Raw genomic sequence first — 22,354 nt, 5'->3', positions numbered from 1 at the left:
CGGGGCGCCGCCGCACATGCGCGGAGCGGCGTCTGGGCGCACAAACAAGGGGCGCGGCGGGAGGGGTGGTCCGTGAGACGAAGCGCCGGCGGGGCTGTCGCCGCCCGCCCCGCAGCAGGAGCGTCCTACCTCGGCGGCCTTGCGCCGCCGGCCGGTGGTGAGGACGCGGGGACGGCGCTGGCGGGAGCCGCGGTGGGGCCGAGCGAGTATCGTGCGGCCTGGCGGGAAGCGGCCGCCGCGGGCCTGGAGCGCTTCGCGGACGGGGCTCCGCCGGGGGTGGTGGGCGCGGCTGTGGGGTGCGTGTGCCCGGCGGCCTCGGGTGGGTTGGCGCTGCCCGGGGCGGGGGGGGGAGCCGGTGTCCGGCCCCACCTGGCAGGGACGCGGGGCTGGGCTGAGGGAGGTGTTCGGCGGCGGAGCGTGTTCGGGACGGAGGAAGAGCTTGCGTTCATGGGAGCTGGCAGGGCTGCCGTTACCCGGAGAAGCTTGGTGCGGGGAGGGTTTTACAGCCTGTGGAGCAGTACCGAGTGCATTCCGCGGAGAAGGAAGGCGGTAGTGAAACGAGAACAAACCCCTGTGAGTTTTTAGCGTGCAGTTTGCTGCTGGCGCGGTGTAGCAGCTACTTGTGTAGTACGTTTACAACAGGTCGTGCTGTGTGTTGCGTATCAGGTTGATTAGGTGGACTAGTTGCCCCTAAAGATTTAGTGATATTAGTGATGATTTTTGATACAGGATGCAGAGTGTAATGGACGCACACCATGCGCTTACAGGCCTTAAATGTTTTAAGATGTGTCTGGATAAACTGGGAAAAGTTCTCGGTCTGTATTTAAATATAAGCTAGAGTGGCAGCAAACTGGTAGTTAGTACATTCTGGATAAATGAGTAGAGCACAGGAAAGGATCCAGCTGATTGCCAGTACTAGATGCTGTTGGTGTGTAGTGCTGTGTTGCTGAGATTGTCTAATATGAATATCTGGTTACTCATAATGCAAGTCAGTGAAGATGAGAATGTTGAGGGAACACTGGTTTCCACCGAGGAATGATCTTTCAGACCTGATGTAATAATCATACCCTAATGACTCATTTTGTAACACTGAGTAATAAATGCTGATACTGCCTGCAGTGCCATAACCATTAATTGTAAGTGAGAGATGCGTTTGTTCAGTTGAGCAAGTGGATGCTTCAGCTGTGGGCCTTGTTGCTGATGGTACTGCTGATGTGTTAGAGCACTGCTGAAAATCAGTAAAATCAGTAATTGTTGACTTTGTGTGGTGGTGTGAGTGACACTATTTTGTGTTCAGAAAAGCAATAACAAATTACTGTGGATGAATGAAAGAAAATCTTCAGAGGCTGAAGATGATGTCGGGACAGAGTTGTCTGGTGTTGATAGTTTTGTCATTCTGAAGTAATTGTGTCAAACTAACAGAATGTTGCTCTTTAAGCAAGGCAGTTTGTTTTTTGCGATGTGCCATGTAAGCTTTTCCTTACGTGGCTGAAAACTTCTGTAACTTTTATCTTCAACCCCTGATTCAGCTAGCAAATTTGCAGTGGCAGCAGCAACTGCAGTTTTTGGGTTGGATAGTATGTTGTCTTGCTCAGCAAGAATCATTTTAGCTCTTACTTGACAATATTTAAGGTTTTCACAAAGCATTTGCTTAGTTGTAATGAACTTCGCTGTGAAGTTGATTGCTGATGAACTGCATGGGCAGGTGTACGCTTAAATTTTTTTTTGTCTGTAGGGCTTCAAGCCTATGGCGCAGGAATATTGGAGGGGAACGAGGAGGAGAAAGCTGCTAAATTAAATACCCTTATGGTGAGGGAAGAGCCGTATGGTGCTTGATGCAGCACTTCACTTCTCTAGCACTGTGGATTTACATAGTTCTTAATGGTTGTGTTTCCGTCGGAGGCTTTGTTCAGTTACAGTATTTGCTGGATGGTAAGCTGGAAAAAACTACTTAAATCCTGTTGTGAGGATAAGAGCTTCGATATGGCTTGCTGCTCAGACTAAACACAATGGTGGCCTTGAAATAATGTAACTTTGCAGTGAGCAAAAAGTTTTCTGATAACCTAAAATTAAGATGGCTACTATGGTCAGCTTTCTGGAGTGAAGACCTGTGTGCCTATGTGTGTGCGTGTGTGTTTTCTGTATCCCTAAACCTGATCTTGTGTTGCTTTAGTGTGGTCCATGTAAAAGCAGGCCTGCATTCTGCAGTGATGATTAGCTGTGGCTAGCTGGAGATTTGCTAATGCCTGTACATACTAACACTACAGAGAGTGTTTTTCAGGGATTCTTAAATGTCAGAAGGCAGCTTGTCGTCAGACATTAAATTGGTTAGATGGTAATAATAAACTTATCTGTTTTATTTTATAAGTTATCACCACTGACAACTACTAACTACCTCCCTTTAGAGAGACCGTATTTGAAAAAAAACCAAACCAACAGTCCATGCTGTTACTTGGCCATTCTCTATCCTAGAAGATTTGTGTTATTGTCTTTTTTAAAGAGGAATGTGTTGAGACGTCCCTAGTGGAATGTTGGTTTTGAAAGCTGGAATATGTGCCTATTACATTAGAAGTGATTTATGAAGGGTGTAAAAAGTGGTCTGTAAAGTGTGTCTAAATACACTGACACACCTGCACTTATTGCAGAGTCATCCAGATCACAGTATTTGTTTCCCTTAGTTAACAGTTTTTATGTAGTAGAGCTGTTGCTTCTGTTTCTTAAGATACTGTCTTTATGCAAGTTAAAGTGCACTGTTAGGAGTTTGACAGAGACCAAGCCTCATCTTACTGGGCAAATAATACAAGTAAACCTTTGTTGTATTCTTTTGTTCTGTTTAAGCTTGCCTCTTGGAAGCCTCAGAAGGTAGAGAAGGATGTTTGACCAGGTGTTGATGTGACCTAAATATTAACTGTTCGGAATCCTTCCCGAGATTGCCACAGAGTAGCTCACTTCAGTACTGCTCGTGTTGGCATGACTAGACGGTCAAAGTACATTGGATGGGGTAGGGTCTGTGAATTCAGCCAATGCAGAGACTAAATGCACTGAGAAAAGTAGAAGGAAAATTAGACAGACCTCCACAGGTCTAGTTTGCAGATGTTGTACTAAAGGGATCCGAGTACCTTCAGTTTACTTAAGGGAAGTGTAAATACCATCTTCATCATATGTTACAGGTAGTTGCCCAGTATGGGTGTTCAGGCATGAAAAAAATCTGAAGTTGGGAAGCACTTCAGAGTGACCAGAAAGGCATAATGTTGAGTGGCTGGAAATCTTCATTAAACAAATTAAATGGGGTGTTTTGCAATAGGTAATGTGAATAATAAATAACTTTCTGTGAGTTGGTAAGTGTCTAAAAATACATTTTTTAGAAGGATTTTATTTGGGTCTCAGAGACAGTTAATGTGATAATGGTTTTTGTGTTCTGAGTAGAATACAGATGATGAGCTGAATTACCGTGCTCTGTGTGTGTGTGTTTGTTTTTTTCCTGGCTGTTTTGGTTTTATCTGGATAAATGCCAGGTGCCAACCAAAACTGCTGTATCACTCCGCCTCCTCAGCTGGACAGGGGAAAGGAAATAGGATGAAAGGCTTGAGGGTCGAGACAAGGACAGGAAGAGATCACTCGCCAATTGCGGTCACGGACCAAATAGACTGAACTTGGGGAGAAGAGAGGAGTTTAGTTTACCACCAGTCAAATCGGACGAGGATAGTGAGAAATAAACCCAGATCTTAAAACACCTTCCCCCACCCCTCGCTTCTTCATAGGTTCAGCTTTACTCCTGCTTCTCTACCTCCTCCACCCTGAGCAGCACAGGGGGATGGGGAATGGGGGTTACGGTCAGTTCATCACATGCTGTCTCTGCTGCTCCTTCCTCCTCAGGGGGAGGACTCCTCACACTCTGCCCCTGCTCCATCGTGAGGTCCCTCTCACAGGAGACAGTTCTCCACAAAATGCACCAACATGAGTCCTTCCCACGGGGTGCAGTCCTTCAGGAACAGGCTGCTCCAGCGTTGGTCCCCCACGGGGTCACAAGCCCTGCCAGCAGACCTGCTCCAGCGTGGTGTTCTCTCTCCACGGGTCCACAGGTCCTGGCAGGAGCCTGCTCCAGCGCAGGCTCCCCATGGGGTCACAGCTTCCTTCAGGCATCCACCTGCTCCAGCGTGGCATCCCTTCCGTGAGCTACAGGTGGATATATGCTCCACCTTGGACCTCCATAGACTGCAGGGGACAACCTGCCTCACCATGATCTTTCATCTTGAGTTGCAGGGGAAAGCTCTCTCTCCGACATTTTGGGCACCTCCTTGCTGCTCCCCCCCCCCCCCCCCCGGTCACTGACCTTGCTGTTTGCAGAGTTGTTTCTCTCACATTGTCTCACTCCCCTCTCTCTCTATCCAGCTGTTTCACTACCAAGTTTTCATTCTTCCCTTTCTTAAATATGTTATCACAGAGGTGCGATCACCATCGCTGATTGGCTTGACCTTGGGTATCAGTGGGTCCATCTTAGAGCCAGCTGGCACTGGCTTTATCAGACATGGAGGAAGCTTCCAGCAGCTTCTCACAGAAGCCACCCCTATAGCCCCCCTGCTAGCAAAACCTTGCCACACAAACCCATGGCCTTGGAGGAAAGTTTAAGAGGAGGATTTAAAGGCAACTCATTGGCCATGGGAGAGGAGTACTGACCTCAACCTGCAGGAACGCATTGCAGCTCTGTGTTAAGATAACGGTCTCATACTTCAGTGCTTCAGCTGGTTATCTGCTTTATAGTCCTGATATATTTTCGATTTTAGCCTGCTTAGTGTTACCTTAAACATTTCATCATAGCTGAAAGTAAATTGGTTGGTTGGATAGCTTGGGGACTAAGAGAATATGTTTCTTTAAATGTTGTGTTCACATGCTCAGTGTTGAACTGGTTGTCAGGTCTGGGCACTAAAGGAGGCTTTTTTCTTGCTGACACTTCTGCCAACAGAAGGATACTGTTTGTACTTCCTAATGCAGTTTAAAGCCTGAAAAGTCTGGGGTTATGTAGATATTGCCTACTTAATCAATTCACTTGTGCCGCAAGGGTAATGATGGCCTGTTTTGGTTTTTTGCCTGTGAACTGCATGGTATAAAATTTATAGGGGGTCAGACTAGAAGATCCTAGTATCCCTTCCGATTTTAAACTTCCTGACATTATAATGTCATACTGTATGCTTTCAGATGCATTTGGTTTTAATAAGGCAGCCTCAATTTCCTGATCTAGGGGATCTAGTGAATTTTTATGCGTATTGTGCATAGTCTACTGAGTATGCTGTAGAGCATACTCAGAGTACATAGAGGCTGACAGTCTGCAATACTGTTTGTATTTACATTTTGTTTACATGAAGAGAGAAGAAGGTGTTATTAAAAAGAAAAAAGTACTTCATAGAAGTTGTCTTTTAATAATGCTTTGACTTTGTAAACTGCAAAATGCTGTGAACGAAATGCTGTATCTCTGTAGGTTTAAGAAGGCTGAAGCTTCACTAGAACTGTAACTAGAATGGACAGTTACTTTAAAGCTGCTGTCTGTGACCTGGACAAACTACTGGATGAATTTGAACAGAATACAGGTTAGTTACTGTGTCGCCTCGTGTTGCCTTTTTCTCCACCTTAGTCATATTGGTCAAATAACTGTTAGCACGGAATTTGAAAGTAACATATGCTAAACAAAAGCTTGTTTTGATAAATAGATGGGATTTGGAGGAAGTGCAATATGGAAAGAGAGGAGTTTTATAAACTTTGCTTTTGATCTCTTTTTTGCTTAAAATAGATGAATATGACTGCTACAGAACACCTCAGAATCCATATGACTCAAAACACCATTCGCTTTCTTCAGTTCTGGACTGCTTACAACATGTATACCCAACACCAAAACTGCAAGAGGATGCCAACAGTTGTACTTCATCAGCAGAAATCTCTGTAGCTAGCCACGCTGGAACAAGTGAAGTGCTCCCAAGTTACTTGCCACAAAATGAGAAGAGCGTTGATGGACCTGATCTTTTGTCCACTGTGGACAGTGGTTCCTTAAATGAAATTCAGGCTTCAAACCTGGGAAGGTGTAGTATACCTGTGTGTGATCTTGTTAATGATACAGGTAACGTAATCCATTCAGTGGTTACGCATGAAGATGCTCGAAAGTTGCAGCCAGATGGCTTCCAGTACAGTGAAGGTTTGGTTGGCTTTGGCGTATCTTGCATACGTGTTCCTATTTGTGTGTCATCCGCTGGTTGCAGTGGTGGTGCAAGCACAGATCACAGTGATGGGGACTCAATGCTACAAGATCCAGGACAACTTAAAACAGAGGAGATTAATCATTTAGCTTTAAAATCAGACAGTTATGCCACAGCAAAGATCTCAGATCCATGTGATGATCAACACTGGACAGAATCTGTAAAGTGCGGTGAAGTATTTGATCAACTTGAACAAGCAGCACGCCTTAATACTGCAGGTGTCCCTGTAACATCACAGAACTCCAACATGTACAGTCCCAAAGATGAGAAAGCGTATGAAGAATTGTCTTGTGAACCACAAGATGAAAGTACATCCTCTACAGTAAGTAAAGAGATGCATGGAAGAGATGCCGCAGAAAAGGTAGACTCAAAAGATGAGATTAGTGCTGAATCCATGCCTTCACGTCTGCCAAAGAAGCCTCAGTTGCACGAGAGCCATGCAACGTTACCTGGAAATAGTGTTTTACCAGGCTCCTCCTGTCAAACAGGAGCTGTAGTAGAACTGGAAAAGAAAAACGCAGAAGAGGATGTAGCTAGTGAAGAACTTAATAGCAATGAAATGCTAAACAGAGTTTCGGCTTCATGTGTTTCAGCTGAGGATGTCCAGACCTTGCTGTCATGTCTTCCACTTCCTGCATCTGTATGTGGCTCATTAGTTGTAATGGAAGAAGTTAATCCTCTACCTCAAAATGAGATGATGGAAGTTACTAGTGGTATTTTAACTGTTCATGCTGGAACATCTAACACTGATCTATCGGGTAGGGAATCCTGTGAAAACACTGACTTGCATCAACAGGAAGGATATACAGCTGAAATCAGTGAAAGTGTTGTGGAAGAAAGTACAGATGGAGAGAAGTATGATACTGAGAATGTGATTGATAGCAGTGATTCTCAGCAAATCCAAGTTTTTGCTTCTGCTTTTCTAGAATACGAAACTGAGCCGTATGGTGTTGCTATAGACTCTTATTATGATGAAAGTATGAGCCAGGTTATGGCTGACTTTATTGTAGAGGAAAATGTTATTAAAAGTGATGATCTGGTAAGCGATGCTGAGCTTGATGATTTCTTGTATGGACAAAATCTTCAGTCCAGTGTGTTGAAGTCTTCAGACAATCATAGTGACTTAACGGAAGCTGCTGCAGAAGAAGGAAGTTTAACAAATGTGAACAATGTGGATTTCTCAGAGGTCAGTGAAGAACATATGCAAGCAGAAATGGAGGAGATAAGTAGCATTAATAGAAATCTCAAAGTATCTCTTACTGCAAGTGAGTGGGAATCTGCCACAGAAGAGAGTGTGTCTCATATTCAGGAGCTGACTGAGAGCAGTAGTGAAGCACTAGTTTCTAATGTTCGTACTGAAGGTGCCAGACCAAAGCAGTTGCTTGGCTGTTCCCAAGGAGCTGGTGGTCGGAGACAGATGTACTTGAGAGAGAAACTGAACAGAACAGACGTACTTGAGAAAGAAAACCAGGAAGCCAGTTCTGTTACCCCAGAAGCTCCCCTCTCAGGCACCAGCATAAATGTTCGTAAAAATTCTGAACCTGTGCACTCTGGGGAAAGCAGCTCCGAAGCTGGAGGAAACGAAACATCTGAAAATGTAGAATCACTTAAAATACCTGCAGCTCTCTCATGGAAACAACCGTTGTGGGTTCCTGATTCAGAGGCACCCAACTGCATGAACTGCCAAGTCAAGTTCACGTTCACAAAAAGACGACACCACTGTCGTGCGTGTGGAAAGGTAATTTACTGGAGAGGGGTCCAGTGTTACTGAAAGCAAATGTATTCTGTTTTAGGGATAACCAAAACAGAGAAGGGAAAGGATATTGACAGAATTTTTCTAGGCTCATTTTATTTTAGAAAAAATTAATTATATTTTTCCTCCGTAGAAACTTAAAGACTGTAGGAAAAGACTGATACTAATTACGAAATGTATAACTTTTTTTGTGAAAATAATTAAAGGGAAGTACAGAGAATGTTCTTACTTTATCTTCCATTACGGGCTAGACTAATGTGTTTTGAATACAGCAGGGAAGATGGGACAGCTGACTGCTTCATGGTAGTCAGAATGAATCAGCGTTTTACTCAGCTTTTAAGTTAAGCTTTGAAAAATTGAGGTCATGGTGATGATCAGAGTTCAGATAAGTGGTTATACGAGCTGTAAAACATTGTCCATGAATGTGAAAGGATTGCATTCTTTCAGGAGCTGTAACAGCAGTACCAGTGCAAAAGATTTATAGCCTAAACCTGTCCTCCTGTGTGAGATGTGTAAGTTTCCAGGGGAGTCATCTCAGGGGGAAAGTATGCTACTTTCGTGGGGTGATTGGTACTTACCAACTAAGTGAGTAATCTGTAGAACTTTGTTCTGCCTGTGGTCTTCTGCAGTGAGTAAACAATGTCAAAGCTTATTCTTAATCCCGAATTCCCTTGTGAGCTACTGTGGCTTACACTTGTGCATAAATGGAAATGCTGACAGTACTAATGAACTTATTTTTCAATGTTCCTCTATAAGCTTTATGGATGAGGAAATACAGAGTAATGTTAGTACTTACTCACTTTTTGCATTCCCAGTGTTGAAAGGCGTATGGAGAGGCTTGGTAACTGTTCCCCAGGGTGCCTCTTCTAGAACTGCATATTGAAAGCATAGTACGCGTTTACTAGAACCGCAGTAAGTGTGAACTGAAATGTAGGTCTGAATTTGGATGTCAAGAAAACTAAGAACTTGTTGTGACAACCTAGAAGTCGTTGAACTTAGTCACTTGGCAGAATATGCTGTTGAAGTTTTGTAACCATTTGAAACACAGTTCTTCAGAGCAGTTTTGTTTTAGTCATAAGACTGACTGACTTCAAGTTCCTGTTTACATTTGCTGTGAAATTTCTAGCAGCCTGTCTGGAGACAGGGATAAAAGCACCCTTCGCTACACAGTTGTATTTACAACCATCAGCTATTAGTGTTGCTTAATCCTGTGTGTTCACAGAGGGGTTTTGGGCAGAGCAACAGTGTAGTTAGAGGGAGCACCACAGTACACATTCACTGGGAGAAAGGCAGTGCAGATTGTTCAGACTTTATGGATACTAGAGTGCTATGGAGTTGTAACTGTCACAGCTTTTCTGAATGCGCAACAGCTTGACTTGCTGGCTGCTAAGACTTGTTGTCTTTTTAATAGTAACTTTTTGTCTTAAACAAATAAAAAGTTTGCTGTGGACCTGTTGTGGGTTGTTGTGTTTCCAATGACTTGGACATGGGAAAAACTGGTAGGAATTCACAGATGTCCTCTGTAGACTATTCTGGAAGACAACTGTGTAGCTTTCATGTGGTCCTCCAGCTTTTATCAATGGCAACACTTGTGAATTCTGGCTTCTGTGCTGGAGGGAAGTGTGAGGCTGATGGTCCCTGCTTTTTCTCCCATCTGCAAGACTTGTGAGGCCAAATAACTTCTCAGTTTCTTTATTTAGGTGTTTGTCTCTTATCGTGGTACCGTTGTTCTTTATAGCTCAAACAAAATGAATGTCCTTGCTCAGCAGCCTCATCTGCATCTCCTTTCTGCTGTTACATTACCTGTCACTCAGTTTGCTTTCAGCTCGTCTGCTGCACATTAGGATTAAGGTGCCTCCTCTGTGTGGGTCCTAGGGGCATCAAGTGCAAGAGGAGAATACCAAGAGGATTGTACTGCTTAGTGTTTGAAATCCTCAGGTGCATTGTAACTGATTAGCAATTAATCTTCATTATTTACGTACTTAACATCTCTACTGAGCATGTGAATTTTCAGTTGAGGTAAATTACCTGTGACACTAATGCAGAAGCAAGTGGAATAGGTAGGGGTTTTTTTAGTTCATGTTGCACTGATTGAATATTGTTGTTTTTACAGTGACTTTACCTCCTTAGAGGAGTTCACTTATAATAACTTAGCAGTTTGGTTTTGTTCCCCCACTTAATCCACTTTGTTTTCCTGGAAACAGTTAAGACTAGCAGAAGGCTTTCAGTGTTCCTTCCACTTACTTAACTCTGGTCAGTGGTAGAAGGCTTCTGTAAGACGAAGGTTTCCAAAGATACCTTTTGTAAAGGCTAATACTGACTCTGGATTCTGCGTATAGCTAAAAATGGTGGGACTCTGAAAACTTGTAAATCACCCTTGAAAGAACAGAAGGGAAAAGTGAGAAAAGCACCAGATACTTGTGGAAACTCTTGCAGAAAACAGCTTTACTAAAGACATAAATTTTGAATGGGATTGTGCAGGTGTAGTCCAGGCTAAAGAGATTGCTCTTTTTTCACCATCTCTGCTTAAAAATAGGCAGGATAAAACCTGTTGGAGTAGAAAAGCATATTTGATTCTTTCAAAACAGTCTTCAGTGAGCTTGTAAAATACTTTGCTGAAGGAACTGGTAACGTGAAGGCAACTATGCTTATTCTTTCTGACAGAATTGAGAAGCCTGCTTAACCAGCATAGTTCCTGAGCCAGCATTAGTAAATAGATTGGGGAGCAGTGAGCTCTGGCTTAGATAGTTGGCCCTGAGGTAGAAGAAGCAGCTTGGAATTTCATGACAAAATGATAACATTTGTTATGGAGAGACTTGGTGCAGCGTACAGTGCTGCAAGGTCAGTGGATAAGGAATGGCTATTTGCTGGTATGAGACTAGATCATTATAACCATTACCTGAATCCTAGTGGCAAATTGCAGTAGTTATCATCAGAGATAATGCTAAATCAGTAAAGCAAATCTAACCCAATTCTGGGGTTCGGTCCTTGTTCTTAGCACTGTTTAATGTAAAATACTTACAGAATCAACAGAGGTAGGAGTGAATTTGGGAATAGGTGGTGCAGCCTGGAATTCTTTTCGTCACTCCAGATAAGAATTTTAGTATAATATCACTTGTGTCCTCCCTATTGCCGTTCTTTGTGTATGTATTGTGGGTTTTTTTTCCTGAAGGTTTCTTCATGAGAGATTAAGATACAGGCTTGAATATTAGGCTGCAGAGGATTTAGAATCAAACAAGTGTATTTCTTGGAAGAGTTTTCTAATTACTGTGCAGTTGAGTACAAGCTGTTTCCAGCTGTGATGTTAAAATACTTTTTTTTATAATTCAGTTTTAGCTATTTTGTGGACCCCTGGCCTCATGTGATTAGATCCACTCACAGCAAGAAACTTTAGGTGCTGCTCTGTTTTGTAGCTGGATCTGAGAGAGTATTGGCAAGAGCTGAGTGCTTAGCTGTGTCATGTGGGTGTTCCTGGCCGTGGGTGGGTGGGTGGTTTGTAGACATCTAAGGATTGCTTTGGTCCAACAGAAATACCTGTCAAATTTCAAAAGCTTATGGTATGGATAGGTTGTGATGCAGTTCTGGGGAACAGGATGGGAAGAAGCCCTGATCAAAAGCAGACTGGTGAGAGTTTGTAGTTTGGCCCAAATTGTGGAGGTTTTGAGATTCTTAATCATAGCAGCTTAGAATGATTTGAGTTGGAAGGGACCTTTTAAAAATCGTTTAGTCCAACCTTCCTGCTGTGGGCAGGGACATCTCTCACCAGGTGGTCAGGCTGCTCAGAGCACTGTCCAACTTGACCCTGAACACTTCAAATGCTGGGCCATCCACAGCTTCTCTAGGCAGCCTCTTCCATTGTAAAAAATGTCTTCCTTCTATCCAATTGAAATCTACCCTCTTTCAGTTTATAACTGTTGCCCCTTGTTTTGTCACTACAAGCCCTCGTAGAAAGTCTCTCCCCATCTATCTTACAAGCTCACTTTAAGTACTGAAAGGTCGCAATAAGGTAACCTTGGAGCCTTCTCTTCTCCAGGCTGAACAGCCCCAGCTCTCTCAGCCTTTCCTCACAGCAGAGGGGTTCCAGCCCTCGGATCATTGCTGGGGCCTCCTCTGGCCCCGCTCCCACAGCTCCAGGTCTGTCCTGTGCTGAGGGCTCCAGAGCTGGACGCAGTAAAAGCGTTTTTAGTAAAAGCGTTTTTAGTCTAGTGCTTCCCCTTCTCCCCAAACAGAAGTGTTTTCTAAACTCCTTTTCTTCCCTACTTCCAAAAATGTGTGTGCATGCTTTGTATAATGCAATCTATTTCAGTAAAAGAAAGAAATAATAATTGAAACTTAAGTCAGGAAGTACTGGCATTTTTGTCTCTAATTTTTAATTAAATCTTTTTCTGGTTCAGGTTTTTTGTGGTGGCTGTTGCAAACGAAAATGCAAACTACGATACATGGAGAAGGAAGCAAGAGTCTGTACTCGCTGTTATGATGATATTAATAAAGGTAAAAAGTTTTTTGAGTAATTGCAGTAATCATTGAAGAACAGGTACAGCATCTGTTAGACCTTTGCTGTTTTTAGGGAGCTTCACTGCTTTAATTGGTGTATGTTTTCCTATTTCTGACGTGGAAGGAGGAAGAAAATAATTGTATCTCTTAGTTGAATTTCGGTTCTTTGAATTTTGAGTAGCAAACTGGTTATTTTTTGTCTTATAAAAAAGTAGGTTTGAACTCAGTAGGACCAAATACAAAAGCTATGCTATTGGGTCATCTGTGGCAGGAGTCCAGCAATAGACATCCTCCTTCCACAGTAGCCTTCTGTGTGTTTAAAGGCCATACCCCTGCTTGTTCTCGCATGTTATTTGCCCACTTCACATAGTTTTGTGTCCTGATATTTTTACAAGTCACTGAACAGTACTACAGTAATTGAATTGTAAGGTAACCTTTTCTTAACTGAAATCTGAGCATGGATGCTTATGGAAACATCAGGAGAAAAATTAACCACATCTTTTTAGCGCAGGCATTTGAAAGGATGATGAGTCCTACTGGTCCTGTCCCCAGTTCCAGTATCTCCTCTGAGTATTTTTCTGCTGTTCCACCTTTGGAGGAAGCCCATATACCTGGTGGTGCTAGCTCTCCTTCACCTTCTGCATTGTTACCTGTCTCAGTACTTAAACAGCCTGGTATTGAAGGTATGCTAAATATAGTATAATATATGTAACACTTTCAGGATTGCTTTGGAAAGAGTTGTTTATCGCATCATGGATACATACTTGGTATAGTGATTTTTTTTTGTGTGGGAAATGGAAACTGTGTGAACTGGGATGCTGCTTAGTTACTTCTAGTTCCCAGTTTTGATGCCATGTATGAGCTTGACCAAGTGTGTCTTATGTCTCTGTTTATGAAATGTGGGTGTTACTTTTTTCAGTCCTCTCTGTTTATATTGTATTTTTTTGTGTAGGTGTTAATTTCATCGTTTTTGTATAGATTGGGAGATCTCAGGCTTGTGTTGTGACTGCCAGTCTTAGGCTAAAAACAAAAAATAGTTGTTTAGGGAAAATTTGATGGGGAGCACTAGGGGTTTATTTTCTGTATAAATAGAAATGATTAGTGGCTAAGCAGTGTCTTTGTTCCACTTTTATTAAACATCTGACCTTCTTCAATGAAAAATTTTGAAACGAAGTGGTAAGCTAACTTTTTTTTAGAGTGTATTTCATCTTTTAGTTGTGATACGCAGTTCTTTCTTATCTTACTATGGAGGAATGATTGAGGAAGTAGTGTTCCTTGTACAGGAATTGATAAATTGAACTACAGCATGGCAGCTTCCTCTGCGAGTATGAGAATGTTTTTTTTGCATGTATTTGCCTGACTGTAGACTGGCTGATGGCAAGCTGTTTACCTGTGCTTGGTTCCAATAAACAGATTCTCTGTGTATCTGGGGGGGAAAGGGGATTAATTTTTATCCCTTTCAGCTATTAGAACAATAATATTAGAACAGTAATATTAAGTCAGTGTTGTTTTCTTAACTTGTCCTAGGGCTGTGCCCCAAAGAACAGAGGAGAGTTTGGTTTGCAGATGGGATTTTGCCGAATGGTGAAGTGGCAGACACAACAAAACTTTCATCTGGAGCAAAGAGATTGTCACAGGACTTAAGTCCAGTAAAGTCTGACTTGCCAGAGATGCATATGGTATGAATTAAGAAGTGTGTGTAGGTGCATGAATTACCTCTTGAAATACCTTTGCTGCTATTGATGGAGCCACTTACATACCCTAACAGGACTTTTGCTTCACAGCTTTTGGAATCTGAGCCAGTACTTGATTATTTTTTTGGGAGGTGACTGTAAAGTTCTTGAACTGAAAATGTAGACCATACTTCAAAGGAAACCATGTTTCGTTTGAAGTGTATGTGAGCTTTAAAAAAGCTATGGCAGGAAATCTTCCAAACCAAGGTTTTTTCTACACAGTGTTTGATTAACTACTTTTATGAAGGTAGACTCAGCCATAGTTCTGAAACCTGTCATTAACAACATGCCTATAGTAGAAACTTGTGGTTTTTTTGTCGGGTGGCTTGCTACAGTTTGCCTGTTGGATTAGACTAACCAGAGGTGCTTAATGCCCTAGAATACTATATTAAGGGTGCAGCAAAATCTACATATTACTTCTAATATGAACTGGTATTGAACTGAGAAAGGGGGTTGGCTTGTTTATAGCAGCTCATACTCATGGTGTTGAACTAGTTGCACTTGACAAGAAAAGTCAAAGGAAGTGGTAGAAGTTTCCTGTGGAAGGATTTTGAGAGATTCTTCAGCTGGAGCCTTGTTAAAATAAAACAGCTCTGAAGCACTGTCTCGAGTTATAACATAAATTCAAATTCTAAGAGTGTTCAAGAGTTTTTAAAACAAATTCGTAAAGCTGATGAACAGACCAGTGTGGTGAATGACTTTATGGACCCCAATGTTGTGCTCGATCAGAATCCTTTTATTGCTCAAGTGAATACCTTATATACTAATACAGTAGTTACTAGAGCCAGTCAGCTTTGGATTCGCGGCTTTGCGAATGCCAGTTCACAGTTGCTGTTTTCCAGGATCTTTTGCAGGTGGATGTGTGAACACAGCCTATCTCCTGAGAACAGAGAAAGGAGGCACAGGATGTGCTGATCCTTCAGGGTCATGAGACAGTGCTGTTCTGTCTCAAATTATATGGTTTTCCACAGACCAGATCATCATTCTGTGTGTATGGAGGATCTGTACACTTACCAGGTGTATATCATGTAAATCAGCCTTAATTCATAAAGAGTAGGTAATAGTAAATGTGACTTCATTTGAACAAGATAGGACTCCATTGAAGTTGAGGTTATCAAAAGGTGTAGCCTGTCTTCCATTTTGGGGAAAGAGTAGGATATTTTCATTTGCAGCAGATGAGCAATGTCTGAAATGAAAAGCAGCATGGACAAAATGAGTAGGAAACAATTAGTTGATGGTTCTTGTGTGCACCTCAGAAGCTCAAACAAAGCCACCATGATGCGGCTCTAAAGCAAAGGACGTAATTTACTAGGTAACACGTAATCCTGAACGTGCTGCCACAGGATGCTGTGAGGATTAAAAGTATAAAGTGATATGAAGCACCAGCATCAAATTCGTGGGAAAGAAGTCTGTTAGAGACAGATCTAATCATGTTTTTGTCTGTGTGTTTGTGGGTTGTTATTTTGGGGTTTGGTGTCTTTTTTTAATTTTTCTGACGTGTATTCTCTAAACAGGATTTGCTGGAAGCTGATGGCATACTAAGAGAACTATTACAGGGAAAGCATGGAATTGTTTTTTCTTGTTGCAGTGCAAAGTCTTCCTACTGAGATAGTATGCAAGTCTAACATACTGGAAAGATGATAGCACACCTCTTGATTTGGGTTTTTTCATGACAACTCCTATCCTAATGTGCCTCTGCTCATAGCTTCTCATATTCATTTTGCTGGGGGAGCAGCATGAGTTTGGCTCCAAACTAGAAATGCATCAGACTAAAATGCTAGACTCAGCTGTTAGTGCATAGTGTAGAAATAGAAATACTCTTGCAGGACTGAATTGCGGATCCTAATGATGGCGAATTGCAACGGTGACAATGTTCAATATGGCTAAGTGGGGAAATGGTAATGCTAAACAGATTTCTGGAGGGATACTTGGTTTATTGTTGATTGTGTTACATCTGACTGTTGTATGCTAGAACGACTAATGTGCCACGCTCTGACGCAAGTTTTGTGTTACAGAACAAATTAATGATGTGTCTTCACCTAAAATAGAGACTAATGTAACTTGTAAAGACAAAAAAAAAAGGCAAGATCCAGGAGAGATTTGGTGTTGGTCTTGTTTAGAGGAAATGCATTCTCAGTATTTGTGCTTGATTTGTCTTTTTGCTTCTAGAATGCTAGTAATGAAATTTTAGCTTGTTGTGAGACAAGAGCGTGGATACTTTTTCCTTCTTTGTAGGCTGCAAACCCAGAAGATGCTGGCTTGTTAACTGATGTACATTCAAAACCTAAGGAAGAAATGGATATCATTACAAGAATGGAGGAATTCTGTCTTTCTGTTTCTTCAGATGATGCACAGCAGGCTCTTCCAGGCCAGAGTGAGATGATATATAGTTATAAACCTGTAACTCTAGAAATTAAAGAGTGTTCTCCTGCTGCAGAAGCTGAGAAGACTAATTCCAGTTCAGTTCGTCGGACTACAAGTGATATGCCTGTTAGTCCTTCAAGTTACAGAGCGCTATGTGGTGTTGAAAACTGTGTTCATAAAGAGATCAGCCTTGTTCCTGATAGTGATAAACTGCCTCCAGTTTTGCTTACAATGGGTGAAAAAGGAAAAGGTAAAATTTGAGAACAATGTTAATATTTAATCATTAGGTGCAAGATTTCTGAATATGAGCTTATGTGTATAGACTTATATTTTAATATGATGCTAATCTCATTTATTTGCTGCACATTGGAGTGTTGGATAACTGAGCATGTGTTATTAACAAGATCAGTATGTTATGAGTACTTCATCACTTAAATGCATTACAGTGAATGTGCTCACTGACGTTAACTAACAGTACCAGTATATGGGTGAGGAGACAGCATATACAATTCGTCAGTAATTACGAAATGAATGGTAGCCCTACTTTGCACCTTTGTTACAAGTTACTGCTTTATTTGTATATGTTCCTTGAATCGTACGGTAAGCCATTAATTGTTTAATCTGTAGCTATTCTAAGTCTGAGAATGATTACCGTCCTCTTAGGAGGATGGGACAGTCTTTCACGTGCTATGATCTGTAATTCTTGTTTTAGGTAGTTGACCGAAATGTTGAACTAAATCAGGTGTTAATTTATTTAGATCCTCTAGTGGAAGAACATCCATCTCGGCAACAGATCACCTTGCTTCGTGTGGAACCTAATCCATTAACTTTTATCCTAAATGCAAACTTGCTTATAAATGTCAAGCTAATAACATGTAAGTAACGCGCATTTTCTTTTCCATTAAGTCCAGCTTTTTTTCTGATGTTTTGCTGACCATCATTACTGTTGTATCTATGTTTTTAATTAAAGATTCTTCAGAAAAGTGCTGGTACTTCTCAACAAATGGACTACATGGTTTGGGTCAGGCAGAAATTATTATTCTCTTGCAGTGTTTGCCAGATGAAGAGATTTTTCCTAGTGAAATATTCAGATTATTTATTGACATCTATAAGGATGCAGTGAAAGGTATGTAATTTTAAAGTCTAACTTTTCACTTTATTCTTGCTGATCTTTGAAGCTGGAAGTTGATCCATATTTTTTTTTGACATATTTGTAGGTACTGAATGATTCTTTTGAAAAACCTTGCAGTGTTAGCCTTGGGTTCCAAATAAACAACAGGAACAAAAAAAAATAAAGCTTTTATTTCATGTACTTCCGTAAATATCCTGTTTGCAGGGGTTTTGCTGTTATTTAGTCATAGTGTGTTGGAGATTCTGGGTGTAAATCCCTCAGTATGGTTTAGGACACCTGGAACCTTATTTGTATAAGTACAATACTCTTATGTATATAAATATTTGAGATCTGTTAATCGAAGTTCATCAAGAGGTGTGTGCCAGAACATTGTACGTTTTAGAGGTTTGGTATTTGGAAAAATGTAGTTTCATATTCAGGTTCATTTGGTTAATAAATACAGAGCACTTAGTGTGTGGGTTTAGATGTCTGTCAGACTTTCAGGCAGATGTGAGATGCACTGTATGGCTTACAAGTCTGTAGCAGACACTGGTTAGAGTAGTTTTCTTGACACTAATGTATTACTTCTCCAGATGTGGAAAGACTCTGTCCCTCTTTCTACAGGAAAGTTAATAAGAAACATGGAAAACCTTACTTTTACTGAAAACTTCCTCGGTAGCAAAGAGCATGGAGGATTCCTGTTTGTTTCACCAACTGTTCAGGAACTTGATGATCATTTTCTACCAGATAACCCCTTTCTTTGTGGTATTCTTATCCATAAACTGGAAATACCCTGGGCAAAAGTTTTTCCAATCCGTTTAATGTTGAGACTGGGAGCAGAATATGGGGGTAAGTTTTAACACTTTAAATAGCTGTGTAAATGTAAAATTCCGTTTAGAAAATACAAGTTTTTTAGACAAAGTATTTAAAATAATCTTTGTAGTGTTTTATATTACACTTGTGTAAGACTTCAGTTTCATACGTGGTAAGCCACGTGTTGAGACACTTACAAATTTACATTGTTCTGCTAGACTCCCTTAATTATTGTCTTTTCTCCCCTTGGCTGATGAGAAAGCTGAGAAACCAAAACTTAACAATAGTACACTATCAAAATGTCTGACCTTTGTCATAAGAGAAAGGTTTGAAGGGAAGTTCACAAGCCCAATTTTCAACTCTTGTCAGATTGGGTTTTTTGAATTAAAGTCCTGAAATTGAGTATATTGCAAAATATGACTGCTTCACAGAGTGGATAAAGATACTTATAAGTTTATGATTAATACATAGGAGATCTCTAGGCCTGTAAAAATGCAGGAGGCATTCTTTCAAAGTGAGGTGGGTGGAAAGCATGTAAATGTGAACCACCACAGGTTGTGCGGTGACACAACCTCCATGTGGAAATCACCTTCCACAGTCTGTTGCAGGCCGATCTGAGCACTTTCTGCTCTGTCAACAAGATTTACATGGACTCTTCTCCAGGCTCACCAAAGGAAAGTGTTTACGTGGATTCACATTGACTTGGACAGATAAAGCTAGCTAGAGGAAGACCTGAAAGTCAATACTGTCCTAAATGCCTTCTAGAGTTGCTTGTGTACTTGCTTGAATAATGCAGCCAGCTAATTTAGTGATACAGGTACTGTTGTGTTTCCTGTTGCATTGCTGCTTATGGGAACAGGACCCTTAGAGAGCAGTTCAGATAAGGTGCTGCATGCAGCAGTTGCTTAAGTGGAGTGGATTTCAGAAATGTATTACACACAACTTTCCTGACCTGAGTGCATTTTGATAAATAAGCCTATCATTCTAGAAGCTGCAAGTACCTAAATACGTATCACTCACTAGTTTTTGTATTTCTTGAGTCAGCAGCAGATTTCTGCTGGCCACGCTTCTGAGTGTTGACGAGGGTGGTAGCTTCATCATTCTTCTTTCTCTCACCAAACTTCCTGTCTTTTTTTTTAACCAATTTTCTATCTTTGACCTCACGGTCCTGACTTTGCTATGCTACTTGTTTTCAAATGGCTTAATGGTGCGGTCTCCTGTGTCTCATTGCCTTCTGTAATTGCCATCTGCGTGTGTTTCCCATTGCAGCCGTGGGACTTTAAAGCATGTATGAGCATCCTCATTCACTCTATTTTTGCTTATCAATAAGAAGTGGTACTTCACTTTGTATTACAGCATTAACTTAGAAGCAGATGTTAACCTGTATGATATTCAAGCAACTAATAAGCCTTGCAACCCCTCCTGCAGTTGGTGACCCAGAGGCTGAACCCAGGATGTTTCTGTCGAGATCACCTGTTGCAAGAAACATAGCTGACAAAACACTTGAAAGCAGCAGCAAGTCTCTGCCACAGAATTACTGCTGCTAGGAGAGTGACTCCATGCAATGCCATTGCAGTAGGATTTAACTGTGGGTGGGGAAACCATGCAGTGGGCTGAAGGACAGTCCGTGACAGAGTCAGACAGGGGCTCTAGTTCATTCACCTGGTCAGATAACAAGATTAAGAAACATAGGCTATAGTTGAAAATATAAATAAATACTTAGATTAGCATGTCTTACAGTTGCTGATAAGTAAAATGTGACTGACTTCTTTTTCTCCCACCCTAGCATATCCAACTCCTGTAGTAAGTTTCAGGCACCGGAAGCCACTCTTTGGAGAGATAGGACACACAATTATGAATCTGCTTGTTGTGAGTAAATGTTTTATTGTCTTCCTTTCCTGTTGTAATTTCGATTGTGTAAAATATCTGCAAAACTGTTGATTCTTGAAAGCAGAGTTATTTTTGACAAAGGGCTAGTGTTTTTGTTCTTCATATCTGAATTGAAACTTTATTACCAAAAAGTATTTATATGTGAGTTAGGAAGGCTGGTTTTTTTCATTTTTTATTGTTATGCATCAATTCTGGTAGTAAGAAATGGCTCTAAATGAGTGAGAAGAATGTTGACATTTACGTGGAAGCTGGTGGCGATCATTGTTCAGTTGCATTTTTCTCTTCCAAGCATTGGTGTGATGCAAGAATTCTAGTCTTAAATCTGACATTTTTTGAACCTGAAGAGTTGACATGCAGATGCTGTGGTCTAACTGTAACGGTAATTGCTCTGTTGCACAAACGTGACCTTACCACGAGTAACCAGTCTGCCTGTCTTACGAGAGGAACTTGGCAAAATCATCAGAGTAAGTCAAGTCTAGAATTTATGCCATTCCTTGAGGAAGTTTTTCCTCTGTTAACTCCACTGTTTAAACTTCAGTAAGCATGCATTCCTGACCAGTAATCTTCTTGTAATGCTTAGATAGAACTGACTCTTAGTGCTGTGATGAGAAGTGCAGTAAAATTGTAGAGAGAATTGCATGTATTATTTAGGTGATCACTAAATTCTGTCTGAAGAGTCCAGAGACCATTACAGCTGAGATGAAACCACAGTTTTTGGCCCCTCTTTCCTTTCTGCCACTGTTGATGTCCATGCCATTACATAAGAAACCAATCAGAGGAGTTGCACAATCTGAAAAATAGTGGGTTTTTTTTCTGAATGGAGGAATCTTACATTTTAATTCCATGAGCCAGCCTGATGGATGAAGTGCTGATACCAGTGTGAAATTGCATCTTCAGACTTTGAGAAATCTTGATATTGTGCTGCTCATGAAGGGGGCTTCTATGGTGTTTATTTTCAGGTGGATTAGAGTTAGTCTGATTCTCCTTCATAGCTGTGTTTGTAGTGTCAGCTTGAAGCAGGCAGTGGGAATGCCTGCTCCTTGGCAGGACTACGTGTTTTCATGCAGCAGGAGTTTTAATCGTTGTAAGATGACTGCAAAATATTGTCTTGATGTTACATTTTTAACTACTCGTAGTGCAGTTCTTAAGTTGAAGGTCATACAAAATCTAGTACCACACAAGTGACTGAAGTAGTGGTAAATGATGAAAGCAAATGGCATCTGTGATGTATGTCCTTAATATTGCTAAAACAATGCCAGTTCATTTGAAACTTCCAATGCAATGAGAAGTGTTCATAAATACCCTTCTTGCTACAGCTGTGCTGATTGAGGAAGATACTGATTAGCTGGCTCAACTGGTGACAAAAGCCTTTTCTAACCTTTCTTCAGCTGAGTTAGTAAAGGCAAGTGAGACTGTTTTACGCTTAGTGTTGTTGTTGTGGAACAAAACACAATAGGAAAATTTTGCAGACATGGCTGAGATGATGGATGGTAACTTCTGTCAGAGGAAGGTATGAGAAACAGTGGAGTATGGAAGTCATGGCTCAAGAAGTTAGAGCTGTGGGGGAAAGGGTGTGAGCCTGGAAACAAACTGCTCTGGATGGTGGCTTGCATGCTTGACTTTTCTATCAGAGAGGGAGGGTGCTGAAGTATTTTTGTTATCTAAAACACTGTAAGATCCTAATGTGCATAAAGTAGCTGTAGTCTAAACAACCCACTGGTAAATAGTTAGAGCTACCTTGTCAGTACTGTAGATTTTTTAGTATATTCACTACAGTACCCTTCACACACATCACAGTAGGAAAAAAGTTACCACTAAGTCTTTAGCAACCCTGAATGTCCTTACTCTCTGAAGTCTTGAAGAGATATGTAAGGTACTTTATATTAATTATTACAAAAGTTAAGGAAGTTATACTTACTTGTCTGCTAACATAAAAACTTTGTCTGATATA

General features: G+C 41.2%; 1 protein-coding gene across 7 annotated transcripts in view; it reads left to right on the top strand.

Annotated features, from left to right (window-relative positions):
* The first annotated feature begins 9 nt into the window (after nt 1-9).
* The window catches only part of ZFYVE16 (zinc finger FYVE-type containing 16), a 32,367-nt gene continuing 10,022 nt past the window's right edge, over nt 10-22,354 (top strand). For 2 of the 7 annotated variants that reach the window (XM_075411673.1, XM_075411674.1), the window contains exons 1-11: nt 11-157; nt 5,477-5,585; nt 5,786-7,983; nt 12,393-12,489; nt 12,999-13,175; nt 14,020-14,171; nt 16,461-16,839; nt 17,348-17,464; nt 17,560-17,715; nt 18,325-18,549; nt 20,300-20,382. In XM_075411673.1, coding sequence (XP_075267788.1) covers nt 5,516-5,585; nt 5,786-7,983; nt 12,393-12,489; nt 12,999-13,175; nt 14,020-14,171; nt 16,461-16,839; nt 17,348-17,464; nt 17,560-17,715; nt 18,325-18,549; nt 20,300-20,382 — 3,654 coding nt within the window. In that variant the 5' untranslated portion in view covers nt 11-157; nt 5,477-5,515. Of the gene's footprint in view, nt 158-208; nt 297-403; nt 574-1,735; nt 1,933-5,476; nt 5,586-5,785; nt 7,984-12,392; nt 12,490-12,998; nt 13,176-14,019; nt 14,172-16,460; nt 16,840-17,347; nt 17,465-17,559; nt 17,716-18,324; nt 18,550-20,299; nt 20,383-20,692; nt 22,344-22,354 lie in introns of those variants that run through there. The other 5 variants (XM_075411675.1, XM_075411671.1, XR_012761962.1 and 2 more) reach the window with 5 other exon arrangements.

This window comes from Opisthocomus hoazin, chromosome Z, assembly GCF_030867145.1.
Source record: "Opisthocomus hoazin isolate bOpiHoa1 chromosome Z, bOpiHoa1.hap1, whole genome shotgun sequence".
NCBI classification, from domain to species: domain Eukaryota; kingdom Metazoa; phylum Chordata; class Aves; order Opisthocomiformes; family Opisthocomidae; genus Opisthocomus; species Opisthocomus hoazin.
This window is presented reverse-complemented; position numbering and strand designations above follow the sequence as displayed.